The 27,335-nt window shown below is 39.8% G+C and overlaps 1 protein-coding gene across 4 annotated transcripts; it reads left to right on the forward strand.

Moving 5' to 3' along the window:
• Positions 1 to 701: 701 nt before the first annotated feature.
• On the forward strand, positions 702 to 27,253 carry LOC135220787 (protein O-linked-mannose beta-1,2-N-acetylglucosaminyltransferase 1-like). Of its 4 annotated transcripts, none has more exons than XM_064258265.1 (14): positions 702 to 830; positions 6,263 to 6,351; positions 8,968 to 9,144; positions 10,451 to 10,688; positions 10,877 to 11,010; positions 11,544 to 11,614; positions 12,393 to 12,509; positions 12,760 to 12,921; positions 13,140 to 13,326; positions 15,282 to 15,472; positions 15,610 to 15,724; positions 23,733 to 23,789; positions 25,879 to 25,988; positions 26,368 to 27,253. In XM_064258265.1, exons 1-14 carry the CDS (start codon positions 758 to 760, stop codon positions 27,014 to 27,016), a joined length of 2,370 nt encoding a protein of 789 aa, XP_064114335.1. In that variant the 5' UTR covers positions 702 to 757; the 3' UTR covers positions 27,017 to 27,253. The 4 variants fall into 4 exon arrangements, with proteins under 4 accessions (XP_064114335.1, XP_064114336.1, XP_064114338.1 ...); XM_064258266.1 differs by having other exon boundaries at positions 10,880 to 11,010; XM_064258267.1 differs by lacking the exon at positions 702 to 830 and adding an exon at positions 5,346 to 5,359.
• Positions 27,254 to 27,335: the final 82 nt, after the last annotated feature.

The following is a 27,335-nucleotide window of genomic DNA, read 5'->3' on the forward strand; positions in this document are numbered from 1 at the left end:
TTGAATGATACCGGATGAAGCGATGACGACATCGACTCTCCTCAATGACGTCCTTTATGTTGAAGTTCTTGTGGTGCGGAACTCAACGTGGGTCTGGATGTCACAAAGGAGGAAAGTAAACTGATGAAATCCTGTAACCCTGTTACTTATCCTCAAGAATCCCTGCTCGCTCTGCCAGTCTGTGAATATTACGCAATACATTTGGACATTAAGGAACCAATACAGACAGAACGGAAATTTTGGAATTGATTAAAATCTGCTAAATGTTGACGCTGATATAAACATTATTATACGTACTTTTACGTTATCATTTTATGTAACTATAGCGGATCTCGAAAAGAACTCAGGAAGGTTAATGAACTTAATTTTGTCGTATTTTCCCCTTGAGTAGGGAAGCTTAAAAGGAATAAGTAACAGAATTTCATCAGTTCGTTTTCCTCCTTTGTGACGGGTGGGCATTCGTTTCAGCCTTATCACAGACAGAATTCACATCAAAACTTCAGTATCAATGATGTCACTGGAAGATGGGAGATGAAGATTTTATTGTTTCATAACCGAAAACACGAATCAAGCTTTATTTAAAACAATTATATATATATATATATATATATATATATATATAGATATATATATCTATATATAAATATATATTAATATATGTGTGTGTGTGTGTGTGTGTGTGTGTGTGTGTGTGTGTGTGTGTGTGTAATGTGAATCACTGTCTAACAAATTTCGCATCTTGAATGATGCCACCATAATGGACGCTTCAGGACACTGGCTGATATCATTGTGCGCCCTGATTTGTCTTCGTCTTTCATCGTTAGTGTCAGGTGAATCTATTTCCCTTTTAAACTTTCTGATGTATAACCATAGGAATGTATCAGGGAGAGAGAGAGAGACGTTAAAGTTTTCATTGGAATCTTAGGTACCTATATACTACGTGTAACTGGTTCTGCTACAAGTGGGAATGTCTAGCCAACGAAACGAAGATATCTGTTAAACTGGCTTAGCGTCTGGACTCTGGATACACGAGTACTAAAAACGTCGCGTTGCTGACGCTGTCTAACGTTATGTTTCTGGCCAGGCTACCCGAGCGCTTTTTTCAAAGCGTTACTGAGCATCACACAAGCATGTTTAGTTCATTATGGATGCTGTCTAAGTAGGATGTGTGACAGACTTGCGCCTCAAAATCATTAGACTTGCAAAGGAAAATGTAAGACACGTGTTGGGTTCACCCTGCATTATCGGACAGACTCTACTCATTAATTTCCCTTTATGTTTGGAAACCACCGAAAGCATGGCGACAAGTTTTACCTTTATTACAGCTATAATAATAATTCATTTTGATATTATATAATGCCGGCCTGTTTTCAACTTCACAAATAAATTTGGTGTCTCTCACGGTACTGACGTAGAGTGGCATCTGTAGAGGAGCATGGGCGGCGCCCGCAGCATATTTTCCAAAGGGGGTTAAACCTTGAAACATACATGGATGGTTTCAGGTATAAATCAGACAAACACCTTGGACCCTTTGAACTACGTAGCAGGTTCATTCCAAAAAGTGTATCAGCGCCTGTATTTCTTTAGTGATTAAAGCAAATTATTAAATATATATATATATATATATATATATATATATATATATGTGTGTGTGTGTGTGTGTGTGTGTGTGTGTGTGTGTGTGTGTGTGTGTGTGTGTGTGTGTATTCATATATCTATATGCAGTGGAATTGCGATGCCAATAATTTACGTGAAGCAGGTTGCGATGAAGAAAAACATGCAGAAAGTTACATGACTTTTTTCAATACGTCCATATACTGTTCAAATGAAATCAAACATTTCTTGAAAGAATAACGCAGTTATGCTGCATACAATGTTTATACAATATGATAAGGGTACCTTTAATTTACTTAAAGAATAAACAGTAGATTGTAGTAAAATGTAACATATTATATATACATAACACACGCACACACACACACACACACACACACACATATATATATATATATATATATATATATATATATATATATATATATATATATATATATATATATATGCACGTAGAATCTACTAGTCATTTTTACCTGACATACATTGTGGCTATTACATTTATATATATATATATATATATATATATATATATATATATATATATATATATATATATATATATATTGTATGTGTGCGTAACTGAATCACGAAAGTTTGGAACGTGATAAATGTATAAAAAAAAGGTATAAGCCATGAAGGAAAGATAGACAATGGAGTAGCTACAAGATCTTTCGACTCAACGTCCTTATATATATAATATTAATATTATTATATATATATATATAGATATATTATATAGATATATATATATTATGTATGTATATTGATATTATATATATATATATATAATATATATATATATAGGATATATATAATATATTGTATAATATATTATTATATATATTATTATATATAGATATATATAATAAGTATATATATATATATAATTTTTAAAGGATTTCAGCAAGATGTTTGGGCGCCCGTGTGGAGGAGCCTATTTAGTGCCGTCCCAGCAGCTGGGCGCCATCACGGTCTCGTGTAGTCACAGCAAGGCGTTACTAACACCGACGTTAGAAATTCGTAACGCGTCCTAACGCAGCGCTAGTGTAGTCCAAATGAGTGGTTTTCATTGAAATGGATGGGAAGATGTCTCACTCTGTAAAAGACAGCGTCAGATGGCGTCAGCAACGCGACGTTTTTAGCGCTCGTGTATCCAGACCCTATAGTGGATATGATCTTGGATAAAGACTCCTTCATTTAACGGTTAATTGGGCCTATCAATTTGTGCACAGTTTATTGTACAATATGCAAGGCTTGCTACCATACAATCCTTTTATTCTATTATATTTTTGGGGGGCGGGGTGAGGAACGGGGGAATGGCAAGATAGCAGACCAGGGGCATGTGAAGACCTCAGGTTTGTGTTAGGAAAAATACAAATGACTAAAAAATTTTCATTGTTTGGGGAATGGTAAGACCATAGACAGCAGACCAGCGGCGTCATCTCGGCCAGACAATGAAACGCCTGCCGTTCTTTTTTTTTTTTACCAGGCCAATTACGAAATCATAATGGATGGGTGTTCGCTTTCACTTCTGATATCTCAATCTCAGTAGTATTCAAATTAGTATACATTTAAAAATTTTGACTTATTGCCCCAGCTCCGGTCGTCAGATGGTAGTATTAGAAGCATGGAACTATAAACGTGGACTGGACATGCACGTATAAATGTATTGACGCTGATTGTCACTGCGCAGCACCATTGGAAAGGGTGGAGAAGACGCTGAATTAAGCTATTAAAGCATAGTCTTGCAGATGCCTTTTCCAATCTGTCGTCCATAATTTCCTACCGATTTTGATAAATAAAGGCTCATTGGAAAGCTCTTGGAAATCCCCTTTAAATGCATATAATTAGACGTGTAGAAAATACGGCGCTGCAATGTTTTAAGTAAAGATATCCAGATATGCATTTTACCTTGGTTCGGTTTTTACTCGACTATTCCAAATTTTTTAATATAAATTTTAATAAATTTATCATCGGTTAAAAGCTTTGAAAAGCACTTTCCAATGAACCCAATGAAACACGTATATGTGTCATACAATAGAAATAAGCATACATGCCATGTGCTGAGACTCAGTGATTCCATGTCTTTGCCATGGGGTTGTGTAATAAATTTTACCACTAAAGCCTGTTGAACCCCTTACATTTAATATCCTTCTAACTATCAAAGTCTTCATACTCTATACTTTGCATTTTATGCACTACCTAGGTCTCACCACCTTGCTATCCAGTTTGTGTCACCTAGGTATTAACCCTATCACCATATGACACAATGGACTTAAATTTTACTCATGTTCGCTTATGCGTATTGCTTACTTATGTTAGTCATTATTACAAAACGAAACACACTTGTTGATATAAATAATTTATTTTCACAGATCACTTATTAATGTCAGTCTTCATTATTACAAAAAGAAACACACTTGTTGATATCAATAATTTATTTTTACAGATCACTTATTAATATCAGTCTTATTAATACTAATAATAATTTTAGGTCTATTTCAAATGTCTTATCATGTAAACAGAAATTACTAGATTGAATAATGTGTACTACTAAATTTACTTTAACATAATGCAACAAATGTCATAGATGACAAGATATTGTCATGGAAAATTAAAAGATTACATTCCAAAATGGCGAGATGGGCAAATTGTGATACAAATCTCTCTCCACCCCTTTTGGCCAATGGCCAGCATTCTGCCCACACGGTGATTTTCGCGCGATGTTTCATTCCAATGATTAGGAAGTTATTTCTCCATTGAACGCAGTAGAATTAAGCACGATCCCTGCATCCGAATTTCCTGCGGTATTTTGTTGCCTGTCAAGAATTACTTTTTTTGTTTTTTTTCTTTTTGTTCAGTTCGAACTTAAACCATCTAGACCATCCTGGCATGCTATTTCGGCCCATGCACAGTGATTATGGGAGCTTAAGGTAAAAGGATGGGCAATAACAAATAATAATAATAATAATAATAATAATTAATAATAATTAATTAATTTTATTATTATTATTATTATTATTATTATTATTATTATTAAATTATTATTGATTATTATTATTAAGGTTTATTATATTGCTAAAACTAGGCACGAGTTCCGCATCCGAAATTGATTTTTCTTACGGTATTTTGTTGCCTGTTAAGATTTATTTATTATTTATTTTTATCGGTCGACTGCAACCTCTGGAGTTCTGGAGGGTTGTATTTGCCTAAGCCATTCTTGGTCATGCTACATCGCAACAATGCGCATGTCTAGTTATAGGTAGCTTTTGATAAAAAGTGGATCAATTATTATGATTATTATTAATAAATACTGTGATAACATAGATAATCTCTTTATGATACTGTGCTTACGTTCAATTTTGTGTACACAGTGCAGGATTCTTTACCACAATTAAAATACCCGGAGGATTACAAGCAAGATACCTATACTGATATACATAATACATGTTTAGTTTATATGCACCTGTATTTCGCCGTGTTTAGTACTGGCCCCCTGGGGTTAATTACAGTCGTCCGTATAAATATTACTTAAAATTCTTGTTCTGGAGGTAAAACTGCATAGAAAAACCGCAACTGCCATAGTCTAGGCCATCGCGGAATTGTAGGTACCCTATATCAGATCGGTTACTGATAAAAAGTCGAGGCAATGATTTACTCAGAAATCCGCTTGTAGGCCATTCAGTGTAGGCATAGACCAATCAAAAAAAAAAAAAAAATGGTACTGCCAGCTGCAGCTAGCGTAAGTACTTGCATATTTAATTAGTTTGAATTGACAAGAAAATATTTAGAACATCAAGAACTAATATGGTTATGTAATAGTAGCTTAGGCATGAAGAACGGTTGATGAAAAGTAACATGTGGCTGGCAGGAATAGTCACCTTTTTGTTCCCATTGGAGTGTCATACCTGTCTATGTATACATGAATCATGTATTTTTCAAACGTGTTATCTTGTGTTATATAGGTAATGCAGTGCACCTGTTAGGTGAACATAATGTGTGTAATGGATGCAGTACCTAGTCAACAAAATATCAAGTAAAATTCACCAAGAGTTCCAGAAGTCATAAAGGGATGCACCCTTACCTAACCTCACGCAACCTGTTATAGGATGCGAGGCCCTTACAGCTGGACATTACCTCGGCCTAGAATGTTTGTAGTGGGAGGAAAGGTGTTCTTATCATTCAGCGGAAAGGTTTCCCTTACTTCCAGGTGTTTGAAATTTAATTTTAACATCTTGTCATTATAAAAACATTGTTACTTTATATCTTAGCCCAACACTTCTTCGTACCACAAGGCCAAGGCCATATTAAAAAACTAAAAGAAACAGCCGTATCAGTTTGTTGATTTAAAGAGGCTTAAATTGGTTATCTTATCTATCTATCTTATCTACTATCTATTATATATATATATAAAATAATATATATAATATATATATATATATATATATTATTATTATATATATATAAGTTGACCCCTCCCAGCAGCAGAGAAAATGAGGATTATTGGTCAAATTATTAGTTCAGTGCCTCAAACGAAAGAAGAAAAAGAAAGGTGTTTGCGTTACCTGAATTATTTGTGCATTCTGAGTGCTATCCATGGCTTGAAGGGGTTTATTTAATCAACAGAAACTCTTATTACCTGCAGGTGGCGGAGGCTCTGAGGACAACTCTTATCTCGGCATAGACCTACTCCTTAGTTCCAACAGATTTTCACTTTGGATTAACGACACAATGGTAAGATCGTGACGTTGCAAAGTTTCCACTTCATTCTATTTAGGAAAATGCAACACCTTACAGAATCTTTGTGTTTACCATGTTGAATATGCTTATAATTTTCACGGTAGCTTCATGTCGCTTTACGAACGCTTGTAGCAGCCCATAGGCTTAAACTAATATCTTTTATAGATTTTCTTGTATTTTTAGCATTAGGGCATGCACCTCACATGGAGCACTGCAGGTTTTACTAACGGGTGTTTGCAGCACCCCTCCAGCCCTTTACCTCCATTCCTGCTTCCTTACTTCAGTCTTGCTCCAGCACCTCATAAATGTTATTTCTTTGAGCAGTTTGGGAGTTTGCTCTCGGTTCCACCATTAGATGCATGTACTTTATTTCCTTTGTTTACAGGATCTCTTTATCTTGGCGTCCATCCACTCAAACACCAACTTTCCAGTGTCTTGAGCAGTGAATAACCGAAAAGGTGCCCATAGTGTTTGGCTTGACAGCCTAAGTCTCATTAATCAAATCAAATCAGAGACCAGTAAAAGATTTTTACTACATGAGTACATCCCATATCTCAAAAGTGACAAGTGTTTCGCCTGGCATGACAGCCATTTTGTAGTACTACAGGAGGATGTTACTATTGCAAAACTGCTCCCTCATAGTAGGAAGTCTTGCCAAATTGAGTATGATGTCCATTTTAGTAACCTACATATGGTACTGGAATTGCTCCCATTTTGTTGAGCGGAAATCCATCTTATTGCTCCGAATTTGAAGTGATTTAAACGGGAACGATGAGATAATCAATCGGTATGTGAAAGACATTACCGTTCAGTAAAAATGGGTGTTATTAATTGGTTTAACCGTTTGATCCAGCTTCCACAGAGCATTCCTAAGACCTTAAACCTTGAACGTACAGGACTATCCACAGACGAGGTGTCGAGTGAAATTAACACCATTACTTTATCACAGAAAATTATTTTAATCTCTTGAACAGACAGTAGTGCCTCTAACAACTACTCTTATAACACGTTGTATTTTTTTCGAATATCCATAGATTATTATGCAGTAGCTATATTCATTCTTCCCTTTTACATTCAAACTAGTCACATTTTCTGCGAATTTACCCTGGACCTTTATTTAGAGAATAATCTTGGCCCACCACGTTGTAACTAAAAAGTATACAAAAATGTTCTGGTTTGAGATACATTTATTATAAACACAATTTTAAGAAAAAATATAAAAAAATGTCTTCCACTATTTTGCTATGATAGATCATGATCATGTAAAATGCTAGGATAAGGCCAAGTATAAATTTTAACCCTGGTTAAGGGACTGGCACTGCTACCAATACACACAGGAGTATATTATATATATTTCGTTATTCACAGAGGCCATCATCTACTAAGAAAACAGCGACGAATCTCCATTCAAAGAGACTTCCACTACATTACCTGCTTCATGCGCTTGGTATTGAAAACCTGAACATTTTTTTTACTGTCTATTTCCATTGAAGTGGTGAATGACCTATCTCCCAACGCTTGGCCTTTGGCCTAAATTCTATGTATATTCTATCTAGTTTATGGGAAGGCTTTTCATTTGCTCTTTTTCTTTGGAAGCTTCACTTCTTTAGTAATAACATCCTCCTACTATCAGTTCCTCTTAAGGAACGTTATAGAGGCCTTGGCCTCAACTTCCAAGGCAGGACTTTGGAATCCAGTTGAACCAAGTTAATGAAGATTCCGATATTGGCCGACTTCAATGGAATGACTGATTTCCAAACTGCTTACTAGAGTAGATTCACATCAACCATGCATTTGATGTCTAGGCCAGTCCGTTACGATGCCCCTAATTGGCTGTTGGTATGCCAATCACAGGGCTGGAAACTGTCAGTCTCTCTCGAGACTTCACATATGCAAGATGTATGTTCCACCGCTCCTGAGGGATACGTCTTTCAAAGGTATCCCCGCAGGGAGAGGCGGAAACCCTGCCTACTGTTGAAACTCTCTTCGAGAGACTGAAGTTTTTCCAGCCCGTGTTGACTGGCTTTATTCAACAAAGCCCAATCAGGAGCGTTCTTGTCAATGACGCGGGCCTTAGACATCAAATGTCACCGGTCTTTGATGTGAAATCTACTATAACTTATCCCCACCTGATCATCGGTAAAGAAAGGAAAGAAAATAATAAAATCTCTGTATTGATATTTGGTAGCTTTCTTTCTAATGTTATTTGTGGTGTCATTCTCTCCAGAGTCCCAGAAATCACAACTTTGGGAAGGGTTTGCTTCCCAAACAAAAAGGCAAGCAAGCGGGGAGTTTGGATATTAAGCCTTCTTTTGACTATGTTTTCCTCTGTAAAATCAGTTTGCCTTAGTAAAGGGTCGGAACAAGACCGAAAGTACTCGGCTATCTCGCTTTTTTCATTTTTTCTTTCGTGGCAAAAACCTTTATTTATACATAGCATCACGTTTTATATACTTCGTGATCAAGTTATTCATATATATATGTATGTATGATGTATGTATATATATATATATATATATATATATATATATATATATATATATATATATATATACATATATATATAGATATATATATATGATTATATATTCCTCTCCAACCTGCACACAGGTATACGACACTGGGCACAGCAGAGACTCTGGGACGATCGTCTTAGCCATTCATGAGAAGGAAGGCTTTGTTGTGGCCTCCAGGAGTTTCCCAACTTTCAACCCATCGGAGGGTCAGGTCCTCCAGCGATTTCTCAAGTCAATTCAGCCGAGTCGCATCGTGATTGTGGCAACAATGGTTAAGTATCGTGTAGCAAGCATCTTCCTCTATTTTTCTTTCATGAACAGAAGTGTCAGTCAGTGTGGTATGTTTATATGAGAACGTTTCTTAATAGTAATGTGTATAAAACTATTATTATAATTTTTTTTTTTTTTTTTTTTTGAGTTCCTTGCTTAAACGGCTTCAAGTCGGATAAAATCTGAACACCTGAAAGGTTTTCTGATAGATATATAAGGGAAGACCTTTAAGCGCCTTTGTTTCAGCAGATCAAACCGGTTATAAAGTGATAAAAGTAGAAAGGCAGAAGGTCCCCTTGAGGCTGATCAAGACGATCTGATATTTATACAACTCCCAGTCATAGAATTTTCCAACTATGTCCCTTGAAAGGATCAGTATGATATGTACAATTACAGTGATCTGATAATGCAGAAGCAAATTAAAAGTTGTATATGAATTCCATTGTTAAAAGTTAGGCGCACATATTTTTCCTCTCGTACCCTCTCAAGCCCATATAATTGGCACTGACAAAAAGCATAATTTTCCCATTCCGTGCCTCGCAATGTTGACAGTTAGCTGTAGATATTCTTTCAACATATGCTTCTCTGCTTTCATATATGTACCTGAAAATTCTACAAATCGCAAAATTTTCATTGTTCCCCAATGAAATAATTTGTCATATTTCATGATACATTTGCATCCTCCTCTTCCATACACTGAACCTAATAATGCTAAAACTCCAAGAATTTTCGTGTTAGACTTGTTCTTTTGAACAGCCGGTGTTCATTTTATAGGCTGCCATTTTTTGGGGGTCAAATATCTCTCGTGGCAAATCCATAGGATGTTAGCTGGTTGCTTTCATGCGACGATCCTGAATGGGACACCTCTTGTGACCAATTTTTTTTTTCTGGCAGTGTCTGGAAGTCAGTAGCCTGATCTTGCCGGGGTGAAATAATATACTCTTAGAGGTTTACTTCATTGACTCAACAGCTGAATGGGCAGAACAGTTTTGACTAGCTGACTGACTGAACCATAGATATAGAGGGGACTGAACAACTCACCGGATGTGAGTTCTTAGTTGAACTACAAATGCATATTTGGAAACTGATTAATTCCTAATGGTAACTTAAATTAATATTACTGTAATACTGGTATGAGCAGATGAGTGGATATCTGCCTCATCATTTCACTCGTAATCCTTTGATGACTGGTTTGGAAAAGGCTCTGAGCAAAAGCATTCTCTAATTAAATAAAATAAACATTGGAAGCCAAGTTAGCGACGGATTGGCTTACATTAATGTTATTTTCGTGTGCCTTTTCCATTTAGCCAGAAGGAACTAGATACCTTGCAGAAGCTGAGTCCGCCTTAGCCGAGAGAGGTTGCAAGGGGGCGTCTTTGCTGGCGATTGGGGAGGCCTGGGCTTGTGTCCTTAGCGTCCACCAGGTATGGGAGGTCGTAGTGACGCGACCTGTCTTGTCAACTGAAGAGAAACTCGCTCACTGGGAAGTCATGGCTCTTCCCCAGCAGTCGTCGGCATTAAGTGTTCACATCCCCTCGAGAAACAGTTAAGAGCGAAACTTGCTTTTCTGTATAACAGTGTAGACAAGGAAGCTAAGCGTTTGAAAGAATTCATATTTTATAGGAGACAACCAAAACATTCTCCACTAATGTACAGGTTTATATATGTATATGTATATACATTTTTTCTAATGCTCAGAGCTTGTATTGACTGCTGACACAAATGTTGTTTAGCAGGTACAGAGTGTGACTGGCACCACAGAGCAGATTTAAAGGCCCAGCGAGACTTCTGTAGGAAATACGATGGCTTCCCTGAGATATGTCGATGCAGTCGACCGATTTTAAGTAATCTTGCTTTTGCTAAGGCTGTGAGTATTGCGTTGCTGTGGTTCTTGTGTCAGAAATTTCAGTAGTTACTATTCAACGATTAGATCCCATACTCGTAGCCTCCAGAAACAAATCTTTACAAGTAAGCTTCGAAAAAGATGAGGCGCACCAGTAGAAAGAAGGATGTGGAATACTCCTGGGTTGAAACTGTCATGTCTGGTCTTTAATAGGCTTATTTTCGTTCTCTGTAGTCTTGCTGGTCAGTCTACGGTAAATGTTTGAGGTATGGTGACACCATTAATCAAGTACTAAGTACCTCATAGTGGGCAGAAACGTTTAGTTGCATTGCACGATGAAAACAGGGACCTAGAAACTCCCTTCCGGAAGTTTTTACCTTCAAGACAACAGGTGTCTCATTCAAAATCATGCGGGATGAGATTTTTAAAAAAATTAAGAATTTGTAAGTTCTGTGTGGTAAATGTAAACTGGAAATATTCATGGTTAGGATTCATGAGAAAAAAAATAAATAAGCAGTGACGTCGTTGCTTCCTTCATCATGTCTTCCTGCTTTCAGGAGAATATGGAAATTCGAGAAACGATCCCTTGTGTCATTGTTACGTCAAAGCATCCTTACAATATCTATAGGTAAGTTGGATAAATCATATGAAATTGAAACCCAATTTCAAGTTTTCCCTTGGGTCCCTAGATGCAACCTCTGGCATTACTTTTGCTGTACCTCCGTTCATATTCGCTTTCTTCCATCTTACTTTCCACCCTTCCCTAACTATTGTTTCGTAGTGCAACGGAGAGGTTTTTCCTTCCGTAACACCTTTCAAACCTTTTGTTCTACATTCCACTTTGAGCGTGGAATGACCTACGCTTAACCTTTGGCCCAAATATTATATTCACTTTCATTCCATTCCAAAAACAGAGAGTGACTTGAAACTTGTGTTTTTTAAGATTGAAGGACGTCTTAGGAACGGGTTGTTTGTCTTTGGCGGAAGACAGTTACTCTGTGTAATGCAGTGACTTGTATCCAAATGGCCTACAAGAAGAAATAAAATGTAATTTTGATGTTTTTCTCTCTTCTAAGGTTGCTACTCATCAGTAGGGGGATTAGTGCCGTCACTGCACCTCATGCGGTGCACTGTAGACATTACTTAAGGTTATTTGCAGCGTGCCTTCGGCCCCTTGCTGCAACTCCTTAGTTCCTTTTACTGTGCCTCCTTTCATATGCTCTTTCTTCCATCTTACTTTTCACCCTCTCCTAACAATTGTTTCAGTTCAACTGCTTCGAGGTTTTACTCCTGTTACACTTTTCAAACTTTTTACTGACAATATCTGTTTCAGCGATAAATGACCTCATAAGTCCCAGTGATTGGTATTTGGCTTAAATTCTATATTCAATTCAATTCAAATAAAGGTTGCTACTCCAACTGATGAGGATAAAAGGCTCACAACAGACGCCCTTCGTAGTTCATTTAGAGGTGGACGTTCCAGCAACAGAAGAACTGATAAAGCTTTTCAATTTATCTTTAAGGTAAGGAACGAGCCTTTTTTTATGCAACTAAATTGTCATTTAGCAAAACTAGTATTCATATTTTATACGTCACGTGAAATGGATGAACTGCATTGAAATTATAGCATTTCTAAATTAATTAGTCATATTTTATCTCAACAATTGTAATAACAAAACTTCTAATAAGTTCATATTGTGAAGGCAACATCTTACAAATACTAGATTTCTGAAGTCTCTGAATAGCACATTGTCATATCGTATGCTTCACCAGCAAACGCGAAGCTCTACAGCAGACAAGTGATTTATCAGCTGCAACGTCCGCTATTGCAAATGTCACTTACCACGCTATCAGCGAGACCTTTGCGAGATTTCCTGAGGCAAATAAGATAATCATTCTCGAAGACGATCTTATCCTTAGCCCAGATTTCCTTTGGTAAGAAACTCTGTCTCGCTCTTGGTTATTTTGTTCTGAAATTGTCGCACCAGAGTTACGGGCATTTCAACATAAGTATATGGACAGAATTCATCATTTAAATTGTAGTGTCAGGATAGGCTTTGTGTATTTATCTTCAGTGCAAGACAATGTATTTTATAACCACGAATTCAGAGCCATTAAAAGTCGAAGCCCTGATGTTTTTCTTCTATTTAAAGGTATTTTCAGCAAACTTCGTCAATCCTTGACGACGACCCAACTGTCATGGCAGTGTCAGCTCATCACAGCCAAAGTTTTCCTGGACGCAGTCTCGACCCAACTCGAGTTCTCAGGGGCAGGGCTCCTCCCCAGTGGGGTTGGATGGCTAGTCGCAAAATTCTTCAGAAGTGGATGCCATCGAGTTGGGTAAAGTAGCGTTGCAAGTTCTGCATGATTGCCGCTTGCTTGCTGTTACACGAAATGAGGGGCTCAGTGAAGATGAAAAAGTAGATCGAATTGCTTTCACACATTCAAAGGGACGGGTTGTCACCGGTAGACAAGGGGGAATAAAGTGTTGAGAGTCAAATGAAATATGAAAGAGATGGGATGTTGCACAGCTGGAACCTCCAAAGTTCAAGTGAAGATGCAATTCACCACTACGCTAAAACAATCCACATTGTATTTTAATAATTAATTTATATTTTTCAATATTTATTTGTGAAATTTGTGAATTTATGTGTTTCCCTTTCCTAATAACTGATTTCTTCTTTCTGTATTTCCCATTACCTTTTGTGACTGCTTTCAAAAGAAGATCATATTCGTTAGAAGGTTGAATTTCAAGTCAGGGGACCTTGCATGTGGGAAGTGACGTCATAGTACAGGAGTGAATCCCAGCGAAATACTTAGACAGACGAAGAAATTGCCTGGAAGAAAATATAAATAAATTGGGAGATCAATGGGTACAAGGAAATATATATCTTGGAATACGATGCCAGTAGAGTGATGCTGGACGCACAATGCCATTCACTGTCAATGGAGTGAGTCGTTGGATTATTGAATGAATGGTGAAGACCGAGACGAGCTTCAGATCTGAATGAATGAGTGAGTGAGTGAGTGGAGGCGGTCAATGGAAATTCGAGTAGTAGTGGAAGTGACTCTCTATGAGTTTTTGGGAAGGAATGAATAAGCTAAAGATATGGATTTGGATATGAGATGCCGTAGAATAGGGAACATTTTATTATATTATTAAAAAGGATGGCTGCACCGTGTGAATTCATCTTATATTGAGTCTTCTCAGTTTTTCTTATGACTGTCTTGGATGCTACCCGTAAGAAAAATTGAGAACACTCATAAGACTCATTCGCATGATGCACAGCCATCCTTTTCACTGGCGGATCCAGAACAATTTCATAGGGGGTGCCACCAGTTTTCATAACACACACACACATTTTTCTTTCAGGATATCATTCAGTATTTAAGTAGAAATTGATGAAAATGGACAGCAATCACCTGTTCTATCAGTAAATACCGAATCCATTATTATAATTATTTTTAAGATTATTGTTATTCTTCTTAGTGTTGTTATTATTTTTGTCTCATAATTTTATTATTTCTATAATAAATTTTTCCTCATTTATATATTTTCCATTTATGTTATTATTATCTAAATCTACAATATTATTATTTTGCCATTATTTTTCAAGTTGGGTGGGTGGCACATGCCTTGGTGCCCCACCCTCCTGGATCCACTAGTAATCCTTTTTAACTAGGCATGCTTAAGGGATGGTCTACTTCCTATTATCATTATGTTATTGTTGAGGTATATAAATAATGCAGAGGTTGGTCAGTGGACTGAATTCAGTTCACTAATCGACTCACCAATCCTAAACCACTCTCCTGTTATTATTATTATCATTATTATTAATAGTAGTAGTAGTAGTAGTAGCAGTAGTAGTAGTGAGGAAGCATGAGAACCCATTCACAATTTGATATCATGTTAGCTGTTGTTATGCTGCCTCCTCAAGGCCACACTAATCCAGATGTCTGTTCTGTAATAATTTCCAATTTAATTGACTCGACTTCAAATGCTGTTCTAAATGAAATTCTACCGATGATGCAACGTGATAAAATACTTGAGCACATTAGACCCAAAAGGGGTGACCTCAGTTGTACCCTGATGGGTATATTGATATGATGTAGGACTTTAAGGGGGCAAGGGAGCCGAGATGTTTGTTTGAAACAAAGTAAACAAAGCAAACAGCTTCTTTGATGATCAGACGCCTTGAAAACTTTGTCATGAGAGTTGTCAGTCTTTGAACTCCCCTTGCAAGTCCTCCTGTGGGTCCATTTCATCCCCGTGAAGTTATTTTCTTCTTTCCAAGGGAGGTGACTGGGATTACTGGCTCATGGAAAAACAAAAGATTGACGGGATGGAAATAGTTTTCCCTGAGCTTTCAAGGTCACTGCATGCAGGTAGTGCTGGAACTCACATCACTGGATTGGAGCAAGCAACGTTTTATAACTTACAAGCTGCTAATGGCCAACGCAATGCCAATATTTCCAACTTGCCTGAGTGAGTGGCTTCCTTTTTGTATTATTATTGAAAAACCATTAAGCAGCTGATTCCAGTTACTGGTAATTTGTTTTCCATCATAATTCTGAAGATGAAGCCAACGTGCTTTTAACTAACTAGTTTCTCTCTTCCCAAAGGGTACGGAAAGAGGTTTATGCATCGAAGCTTAGAGAGGACATATCAGTGGCTGTGGCTGTATCCTTGATAAGTCCAAGTCACTGTGAAAATCAACTGCAGCTACATCCTGTCCAGGTTAGCTTTGAAATGACTTCCACAACCCTAACCATTCCATGCTCGTACGATCCATGGAAAGTTCATCAATGGTCCGTTGAACCCCATTGCACACTTCACCATTCACCCATTTTTTGCAGGAACTCTGATCTTTCTTTGGTGTTAAGGCTCCACCTTTTCCAGTACCTCTTTCACCCCATCTAATTGACCCATTTTCTTCGCCTCCTTTCCCCTAACATTTCTGAAGTACTATACAATCTTTCCGTCAGCTGCTTTTTATCCATTCTCTTCTCATGACTAAACCAACTCATAATACTGGCATCAGTTCATTCATCTGTGCTAACCTTCTTACCACTTCTTTCCCACCTTATCATTTCTTCCTATGCAGCATGTACTGCACAAAAAACTTCATCACAGCAGCTTCAACTATTAACCCCCTTAAGGAGGTCATGCCGCCAGGCATTAGTTAAGGTTCGTTGCAGCGTCCCTTCAGCCCTTGGCTGCAACCCCTTTCATTCCTTTTGCTGTACCTCTGTTTATATTCTCTTTCTTCCATTTTATTTCCAACCCTCGCCTAAAAATCGATTTTAAATATTTTCAGCGCTGAACGACCTCTCGGGTCCCAGCGCTGAACCTTTGGCTAAAATTTTATATTCAAATTACAGTTCCATTCAAGTATCACTCCAGTAAAAGGAGAGTTGCCCGAACACTGCCTTCATGTTCGTACTTTCCAACCTTGGCTTCCATGATGAACAATTCAAGCTTCTCCCCAAATTTCTGGCCGACCCCTTCCTTCCTCTCTTGCTCGACCTCTCTTGGCACCTGTCTGTCCTGGCATCCCACTGCCAGTGGATGGTCATGTGTGAAAAATGGATGACAGTGGTTAGGTCATGTGGGAAAAATGGATGACAATGGTCTAGTCATGTGGAGAAGGTGGATGACAATGGTTTGGTCATCTGGGAAAAATGGATGACAGTGGTTTGGTCATGTGGGAAAATATATAACAATGATTGGGTCATTTGGAAAGAATGGATGACAGTGGTTTGGTCATGTGGACAGGATGGATGACAATGGTGTTGTTGGTAATTGAGGAAGGAGGCTGGAAAATTACAACATTTTGGTCATGTGGAGAGGATGGATGACAATGGTTTGGTCTTGTGAAGAGGATGGATTACAATAGTTTGGTCATGTGGAGAGGACGGGATGGAACCCCCCCAAAATGGTTTGGCCATGTGGAAGAGGAAATTATTGACAATGGTTTGGTCATGTGGAGAGGATGGATGACAATGATTTAGTCATGTGGAGAGGATGGATGACAATGATTTGGTCATGTGGAGAGGATGGATGACAATGTTTGGCCATGTGGAGAGAATGATTGACAATGGTTTGGTCATGTGGAGAGGATGGATGACATGGGGTTGGCCATGAGGAGAGAATGATTGACAATGGGTTTGGTCATGTGGAGAGGAAGGAGACAATGGTTTGGCATGAGGAGAGAAATGATTGACAATGGTTTGGTCATGTGGAGAGGATGGATGACAATGGTTTGGCCATGTGGAGAGAATGATTGACAATGGTTTGGTCATGTGGAGAGGATGGATGACAATGGTTTGGCCATGTGGAGAGAATGGATGACAATGGTTTGGTCATGTGGAGAGGATGGATGACAATGGTTTGGCCATGTGGAGAGAATGATTGACAATGGTTTGGTCATGTGGAGAGGATGGATGACAATGGTTTGGCCATGTGGAGAGAATGGATGACATGGTTTGGTCATGTGGAGAGGATGGATGACAATGGTTTGGCCATGTAGAGAGAATGGATGATGATGGTTTGGTCATGTGGAGAGGATGGATGACAGTGGTTTGGCCATGTGGGAGAGGACGGATGACGAGAGTTTGGGCATGTGGAGAGAATGGATGACAGTGGTTTGGTCATGTGGATTAGGACGGATGACGATAGTTTGGGCATGTAGAGATAATGGATGACAGTGGTTTGGTCATGTGGAGAGGATGGATGACAGTGGTTTGGCCATGTGGAGAGGACGGATGACGAGAGTTTGGGCATGTGGAGAGAATGGATGACAGTGGTTTGGTCATGTGGAGAGGATGGATGACAGTGGTTTGGCCAAGTGGAGAGAATGGATGACAATGGTTTGGTCATGTGGAGAGGATGGATGACAGTGGTTTGGTCATGTGGAGAGGATGGATGACAGTGGTTTGGCCAAGTGGAGAGAATGGATGACAATGGTTTGGTCATGTGGAGAGGATGGATGACAGTGGTTTGCAAGTGGAGAGAATGGATGACAATGGTTTGGTCTTGTGGAGAGGATGGATGACAGTGGTTTGGCCATGTGGATGGATGACAGTGGTTTGGCCATGTGGAGAGAATGGATGACAATGGTTTGGTCATGTGGAGAGGATGGAGGACAGTGGTTTGCAAGTGGAGAGAATGGATGACAATGGTTTGGTCTTGTGGAGAGAATGGATGACAGTAGTTTGGCCATGTGGATGGATGACAGTGGTTTGGCCATGTGGAGAGAATGGATGACAATGGTTTGGTCATGTGATAGGATGGATTTGAAAGTGGTTTGGCTGTGTGAGGATGGATTGACATGGTTTGCCCATGTGGTGGATGACAGGTTTGTCCAAGTGGAGAATGATGACTTATGGTTTGGTCATGTGGAGAGGATGGATGACAGTGGTTTTTGCAAGTGGAGAGAATGGATGACAATGGTTTGGTCTTTTGGAGAGATGGATGACAGTGGTTTGCATGTAGTTGAGATGAATGACAGTGGTTTGCCATGTGGATGGATGAAGTGTTTGCCAGTGGATGGATGACAGTGGTTTGTCCATTAGAGAGAATGGATTACAATGGTTTTGGTCATGGAGATAGATGGATGACAGTGGTTTGGCCAAGTGGAGAGAATGGATGACAATGGTTTGGTCATGTGGAGAGGATGGATGACAGTGGTTTGGCATGTAGTGAGAATGGATGACAGTGGTTTGGCCATGTGGATGGATGACAGTGGTTTGGCCATGTGGAGAGAATGGATGACTATGGTTTGGTCATGTGGAGAGAATGGATGACAGTGGTTTGGCATGGTGAGGATGACAGTGGTTTTTGGCCTGTGGAATGGATGACAGGGTTTGGCCAAGTGAGAAGAATGGATGACCTATGGGTTGGTCATGTGGAGAGCATGGATGACCTGGTGTGGCAAGTGGAGAGAATGGATGACAGTGGTTTGGCCATGTGGATGGATGACAGTGGTTTGGCCATTTGGAGAAAATGGATGACAGTGGTTTGGCCATTTGGAGAGAATGGATGACAATGGTTTGGTCATGTGGAGAGGTTGGATTACAGTGGTTGGCATTGGGAAAAATGTGCAGTGGGTTGCCGTTGGAGAGGGATGCTATGGTTTGGTCATTGGAGAGGATGGATGACACTGGTTTGGTCATGTGGAGAGGCATGGAGGACAGTGGTTTTGGCCATGTAGTGAGAATGGATGACAGTGGTTTGGCAATGTGGAGAGAAATGGATGACAATGGTTTGGTCATGGGAGAGGGATGGGATGACATGGTTTGGGGCAAGTGGAGAAATGGATGACAATGGTTTGGTCATGTGAAGAGGATGGATGACAGTGTTTTGGCGCAAGTGGAGAGAATGGATGTACAATGGTTTGGTCATGTGGAGAGGATGGATGACAGTGGTTTGCAAGTGGAGAGAATTTGGATACAATGGTTTGGTCTTGTGGAGAGGATGGATGACAGTGGTTGGCCCAATGTGGATTGGGAATGACAGTGTTTGGCCATGTGGGAGAGAAAATGGATGACAATGGTTGGCCTGTGGAGAGGATTTGGAGGACCAGTGGTTTGCAAGTGGAAGAGGGGAATGGTGACAATGGTTTTGGTCTTGTTGGAGAGAATGAATTGACAGTAGTTTGGCCATGTGGATGGATTGACAAGTGGTTTTGGGCCATGGTGGGGAAGAATGGATGGGACAATGGTTTGGTCAATGTGGAGAGGATTTGGATACAAGTGGTTTGCTGTAGTGAGAATGGATGACAAGTAGTTTGGCCATAGTGGATGGTGACATGGTTTGGCAATGTGGAGAGAATGGATTTGGACCTATGGTTTGGTCCATGTGGAAGGGATGGGATACAGTGGTTTGACCAAGTGGAGAAGGAATTGGTGACAATGGTTTGTCATTTGAGAGGATGGATGGACAGTGGTTTTGCAGTCAGTGAGAATGGATGACAGTGGTTTGGCCCATGTGGATGGATGACGTGGTTTGGCCATGGGAGAAGGAATGGATGACAATGGTTTGGTCAATGTGAGAGGAATTTGGATATACAGTGGTTTGGCCAAGTGGAAGAAGGAATGGAATGACTATGGTTTGGTCATGTGGAAGAGGAATGGATTGACAGTTTGGTTTGGCCATGTGGAGAGAATGGATGAACATTTGTTGGTCATGTGGAGGGATGGGGACAGTGGTTTGGCCATAAGTGAGAATGGATACAGGTTTGGTTTGGGCCATGTGGATGGGATGACAAGTTGGTGGCCAACGATGGGAAGAATGGATTGACTATGGTTTGGTCAATGTGGAGAGGATTTGGATGCCAGTGGTTGGCAAAGTGGAGAGAATTGGATTTGACAGTGGTTTGGCCGAATGTGGATTTGGATGACAGTGGTTTGGCCATATTGGAGGAAAAATGGATGACAGTGGTTTGGCCATTTGTGAGAATGGATGGACAATTTGGGTTTGGCCATGTTGGAAGGATGGATTGGACAGTGGTTTGGCAAATGTGGAGAAAATTTGGATGAACAGTGGTTTTGACCGTTTGGAGAATGGATGACTATGGTTTGGTCAAGTGGAGAGGATGAATGACAGATTTTGGGTCATGTGGAGGAGGGATGACAATGGTTGGTCATGTTCAAGGATGGATGACAATGTTTGGCCATGTTGGAGAGGAGGGATGACAATGGTGGTTTGGTCCAATGTGGAGAGGAATGGGATGACAATGGTTTGGCCAATGTGGAGAGAGGGATGGAACAATGGTTTGGTCATGTGGAGAGGATGGATGACGTGGTATTGGTCATTTGTGAGAGAATGGGGATTACATGGTTTGGTCATGTGGGGAGAGGATGATGACAGTGGTTTTAGGTCATTGTGGAGAGGAAAAAATGGAATTATTTGGTCGGTCACTGTGGAGAGGATGGAGACAGTGGTTTTGGTCATGTGAAGGAGAATGATACAGGTTGTGAGGTATTGTGGAGGAGGAGGGGAGGACAGTGGTTTGCGTCATGGTGGGATGAGGGGAAGGATTAACAGGTGGTTTTGGTTCCTGTGGAGGATGGTGGATGACAGTGGTTTGGCATGTGGAAGGCGGATGTGAAGACAGTGGTTTGGCCAAGTGGAGGAAGGAATATGGATGACAATGGTTTGGTTCATGTGGAGAAGGAACGGAGGGAGGACAAGTGGTTTGGTCATGTGGAGAAGGAATCGGAAGGGAACATTGGTTTGGTCAGTGGAACAGAAGGATGACACTGGTTTGGTCATGGTGGAAGAATGATTATTACAACTGGTTCGGTATGTGGAAGAGGATGGATGACAGTGTTTGGTTCATGTGGATGAGGATTTTGGATGACATGGTTTTGGCCAATGGATGAGGATGGATGACATGGTTTGGTCCTGTGGAGAGGAGGGATTTACAATGGTTTTGGTCATGTGGAGTGGATGGAGGCGTGGTTTGGTCATGTGGAGAGGATGGGAATGAACAAGGTGGTTTAGGTGCTGTGGAGAGAATGGATTACAATGTCTGGTTCATGTGGAGAGGATGAGGACAGTGGTTTGGTAATGTGGAGAGGATTGGATGACAGTAGGGTTTTGGTCATGGTGGAGGAGAATGGATTGACAATGTTGGGTAATGTGGAGAGGAAATGGAGGACAGTGGTTTGTCATGTGGAAGAGAAAGGGATTTACAATGGTTTTGGTCATGTGGAGAGGATGGATTGGACAGTGGTTTGGTCATGTGGAGAATTTGGATTAACACTGGTTTTGTAATGTGGAGAGGATGGAGGACAGTGGTTTGGTCACGTGGAGAGGATGGAGACAAGTGGTTTGGTTCATGTCGTAGAGGAATGGATGATATGTTTGGTCATGTGAGAGGAATGGATTACAATGGTTCGGTCATGTGGAGAGAAGGATTACAATGGGTTTGGTCATGTGGAGAGGATTTGGTATGTATCAGTGGTTTGGTCATGTGGAGAGAACTGGATTACAATGGTTTGGTCATGTGGAGAGGAGGGATTTTGGACCAGTGGTTTGGGCCAATTGGAGAGAATGGAGGACAATGATTTGGTCATTGGAGAGGATTGGAATGACAGGTTTGGTTTTGCATGGTGGAGAGGAATGGATGACAGTAAGTTTGGCATGTGGATTTTGGATGACATTGGTTTGGCCATGTGGAGAGAATGGATGACAATGGTTTGGTCATGTGGAGAGGATGGAGGACAGTGGTTTGGCATGTAGTGAGAATGGATGACAGTGGTTTGGCCATGTGGATGGAATGACAGGTTTGGTTTGGCCATGTGGGGGGGGGGATGGCTGGACAAGTGGTTTGGCCAATGTGGATTGGAAATGGAATTTGGGGTTGGCCATTTGGAGGAGAAATGGAATGGACTAATGGTTTGGTAAGGTGGAGGAGGATGGAGAAGGTTTGGTTTGGCCAAGTGGAGAGATGGATGACAGTGGTTTGGCCAATGTGGATGGATTGACAGTGGTTTGGGCCATTGGAGAAAATGGATGACGGTTTGGTTTGGCCATTGGCGGAATGGACGGACAAGGTTTGGGTCATGTGGAGAAGATGATGACTGGTTTGGTTGGCCATGTGGAGAAATGGATGACCGGGTTTGAACGTTTGGAGGAATGATTACAATGGTTTGGTCATGTGGAGAGGGAATTTGGATTACAATGGTCTTTGGTTCAGTGGAAGGAGGATGGATGACAGTGGTTTGGTCATGTGGAGAGAATGGATTACAATGGTTTGGTCATGTGGAGAGGATGGATGACAGTGGTTTGGTCATGTGGAGAGAATGGATTACAATGGTTTGGTCATGTGGAGAGAATGGATGACAGTGGTTTGGTCATGTGGAGAACAATGGATTACAATGTTTTTGGTCATGTAGAGAGGATGGATGGATACAGATTTTGGATAAAAGGTTTGATTGACAGTGTTTTGGTCATGTGGAAGGAATGGATTACAAAGGTTTGGTCATGTAGGTTTGGTCATGTGGAGAGGATGGATGACAGTGGTTTGGTCATATGGAGAGGATGGAGGACAGTGGTTTGGTCATGTGGAAAAAATAGATGATGCAAATTTGGTCATGTGGAGTGAATGGATGACAATGGTTTCGTCATGTGGAGAGAATCGATGGCAATGGTTTGGTTATGTGGAAAAAATTGGTTTGTTAGATGGCATGAAAGAGGTATTTACTCCCAAATTCTTATGCAACCCACCCTCTACTATTCTTCCACCATTCGTTTTAATATTATAGCTATCAGCCTCTTCTACCAGCCATATTACTGTAATATTACTCTTGCCCAACTTGACTCTCAGTTTTCTCCTCTTCAGGTGGGAGTTTTGTTTTCATAAAGATATTCCGTCAAACTTGCTTAGCCTATGGAAGTTGGTGTCATAGTTTTCTCCGTATCGATAAGTTCGTTTTTAATCTTTCAACCATAAGAAGGTTGTTTTTATTTGTATAAGTTAGTATATGAATCCATCCGCATCTTTATAGTTTTTTATTACTGAAAACTTAACAAAATCAGTTATTGCAGGGTTTAAAAAGATAAATACTACTACAAAGTAGTAAAATTATATAGAGATGAGACTTATCGTTTTAAATAAGTAGCAAACTAAAGTTACAGAATTAAGCAAGGCATTTTATAATGTAAACTCTCAGTGATAGCAGTTCTTTCAGTGACCTTAATTTGGGAAATAATTTTTCAGTGCTTTTTCCATCCACAGGGAGGCCCATTCATCATATACGTCAATAATCGCCCGGAATGGTATGCCGTCATGATTGTAAGTGCCAAAGAATTTAGTTTCTTCAGTCTAATTTCTCTAGGTAGTGAGCTGAAAAATCCCAAGTTACGCTTTTTTTCTCCTCGAAATGTTTAGCATATTTAAATAATTTACGCACTTTAGTTCCAAAAATATTGGAAATACGACACGCAAAGGTTGGTTGTGTTTCATGAATACTGTATGTACCTAAAGATATCAAGTTTACACAGCAGAGTATCATGCTTACGAAGCTCACAATCTAAGGTAAAGCTTAAAGTTTAGTTGACTGTTTGACTTCGCTAGCAAGACTGGTAATATCACAATACAAAGAAAGAAATATCAGTAATACATATAATGTACTGTGTATTCGAATACTTACTTACTGAAGATGTGTTATAAGCGTCATTCCTCAGACCCAGAGAAACATCATTATTCCAGGAATGACAACTGGAAGAAAAGGTTTTCATTGTCTTTCAAGTCGGAAGATTTCGGGAGTTTGTTAAAAGGCTAGATGGGAAGGATGTAGGGAAAGGGCCGCCAAGTTTTATAAGGTTACCCCCAAACTTAGAGGTGTCTTGACATAGTTAAGAAGCAGATGTCTGTGTAGAAAAATGAGGAAGAAAGAAGCGCTTCAATGGCGTGGTTGGTATGGTGTTGGCGTCCCACCTCGGTGGTCGCAGGTTCGATTCTCGGCCATTCCATTGAGGAGTGAGAGATGTCTATTTCTGGTGATAGAAATTCACTTTCGACGTGGTTCGGAAGCCACGTAAAGCCGTTGGTCCCGTTGCTGAATAACCACTGATTCCATGCAACGTAAAAGCACCATATAAATAAAAATGAGGAAGAAGTAGATGAATAAAATCAGGGTAATAGAGCAGTAGGGACGTGAGAAGTCCGATTACGGTTCAACTTCCACATAAACGAGAAAATTTGGTGTTAGAAAAACAGAATGGGTGTTGGCGGCACTCGAAGGCTTCTGTTGAGTGGTCAACCGATCTACCAGTGCAGTTCCCGTAGGAGTTAGTGCGGTGTCCCATTGGCCCCTAGCTGCAACCAAAGTCTAAAGAGCAACCACTTCATTCCTTTGTCTGTCCCTCCTTCCATATTCTTTCTCTTTCATCTTACTTTCCTTAACCCTCTCCTTACAATTGTTTTATGGTGCAACTGGGAGGTTTTCCTCCTGTTACACCTTTAAAATCTTTTTGCTGTCAATATCTCTGTCAGAGCTGAAGGACCACATCATAGGTCCCGGCGCTTGGCATAATTTTTTTTATATTCCAGTGCACATAGCTGCACGTAGTCTAGCTTATTCGTTGTAGAGTGAAAGGTATTTGGTATTCAGTTTGTTTAAATGCGCTGCTACGTGGTAGCATCAGCGAGTACGGATTTGTGTAGAGACTACTTTTCATTTATCTGTTTTATACTCGAGTATTGCGCGTTTTTTTTTTTTCAATGGAAGTTAGTTTTTTTTTAATGCGCAGGAACATCGCTCATTAAAGGAGTTGTTGAATATTGCCATTTGTTTTGTCGATTTGTTTAAGGGTTTGTCTAAGAAACTGATAATTTATTTTTTTCTTCAATGTAAATAGGATGCAAATAGATTTTTATCTTCTCATTTTCATGTCATGTTTAGAAAACTGCTTTTGATACTAAGTTGAAAATGAGAATTGAATGTGTTCTGCTACTTCACAAAGCACATCCAACTTATTATCAGTTACCGTGTAGCCTGTATATTTTATTCAGACGCGTAATTCCCTCGGGCCAGTACGTGGGTTGCATTTGGTTTGCTTGCTACTACAAATAACACTTACTCGAAATTGTAGCTTTACGGTCACATATGTGAATATCTACTGGTTTTTATTTATTTATTTATTTTATTTTATTTTATTTTATTTTATTTATTTTTTATTTATTTATTTATTTATTTGCTGGCAGATAATAGTACTGCACCTAGGATGTAATGAATGAGTGGTTTTTAGCTAACCGTGAATATTCTCAGAATTTCAGTATATTTCGTAATATTTGTAATAGTGAGCATGAGTTTAGTGCAATCGCCTGCAGTTAGCCACAGGAAGTCGAAAACACGAGCTTATTCTTCTTCTTTCCTCAGTGTTTTAGAGGCTTCATGAGTGACGTGAGAGAAGAATTCGAGTACGTTCAGCAGCTGACTATAGCAGGGGAAAAACTGTTCGTGGTGAAGTGTCCCGAGTCCCCTCACTGGTAAGTATAAAAAATAGTGAGTACCAGCTTTCACTTAATGAATTAAGAGAGCTGTGCTACTCGTTAGTGTTATTATTTTTGTTTCACCTCTAATGTGCGAGAACTCACTCGAAAGCTTGTTGCCCAATTCTGTACCAGGACTGTCCAGACACGGAAGAGTACCTACCCAGCAAAAACACTTCCAGTCAGTTGTAACTGTAGTGACTTTGTGTTGTTTTCATTTTCATTCACTCCTCATGTCACCCTTTCCGCAGGTGAAGATGTATCCCCCCCTCCCCCACATTGTCATAGAATATGTGATTTTCTTTGGTTTTAATTTCCAGAATTGTAATTTCATTGCTTGCGCTGGTTTTTATTTCCCGTTTTTTTTCTCTTGCAGCGTACGGATGCCGTCTGGTTACGTAGCGGTTACCAACGATGATGACATAATAGAAGCATTCTGGGGATTAAATCTGTTCCGAAGTAGCCGGCTCGTTAGGACGCCCTTCAAAATAAGAAGGAAACCCCAACGTTTAATAGAAGAAGTCGAACTGCAGAACGTCGACTTAGGTTACACAACACTAAGCCTCGACACTTCAGATCTGATTTCCGATGAAGCGTTTGTATTGCCTTTAATTAATAGTGCACCTGAATCTGTGACGTCAGAAAATCAGGGCGGCAGAGTTCCTGATAGCGTTAGAAATCCCGATAAAGAATACGATGCAGATGTACCTGAGGGACCTGCCGTAGAAATCCCATCTGTTCTCTCTCCAAATCTATCATCGACACCAAGGGTAATCGCCAAATCTTATTCTCCAGCGGCCCCTTACGGGTCTTCACTGAGTTACTATTTATCATGCATAACTGTGCAGTGCATAGCCTCTGATCCTTTGCTACCGGTTCACCAATTGCCAAAGACGCACAGGGCAACGGCAGTCATGTCTCAGGAGGAGAAGCAGAGTCCTTATGATACTTCTGTCGAATTTACTCTTCGAGATTATTTTAGTGATAACATCACTCTTAAATGGCTGTCGAATACAGATGATTAGTCACTGGGATTTCTTTTTCTAGCGTTGTCTGTTATGCATAAAAGGTAGATTTCCCCATTGTTTGTTTTTTATATGGACAGCATTTGAAGAGAAAGCGAATCTTTGAAGGATATTCCAACAGGTGCTGTGCCTTCAGAAATAGAGGAGTAGACACAGAAACCGTTGAGAGAGCAAACCCTTCAGCTTTCAACTGAACGTCGAGAAATTAATAGCAGATTTGTCGGAAGGAAAATAAAAGAGGGCAGGGGGTGGGGAAGAATCTATAAACAAAAAATATATCTCGTACTACAGAGGCAATATATTTAAATAAGTCCAAACA

This window comes from Macrobrachium nipponense, chromosome 2 (assembly GCF_015104395.2).
Source record: "Macrobrachium nipponense isolate FS-2020 chromosome 2, ASM1510439v2, whole genome shotgun sequence".
Classification (NCBI taxonomy): Eukaryota; Metazoa; Arthropoda; class Malacostraca; order Decapoda; family Palaemonidae; genus Macrobrachium; species Macrobrachium nipponense.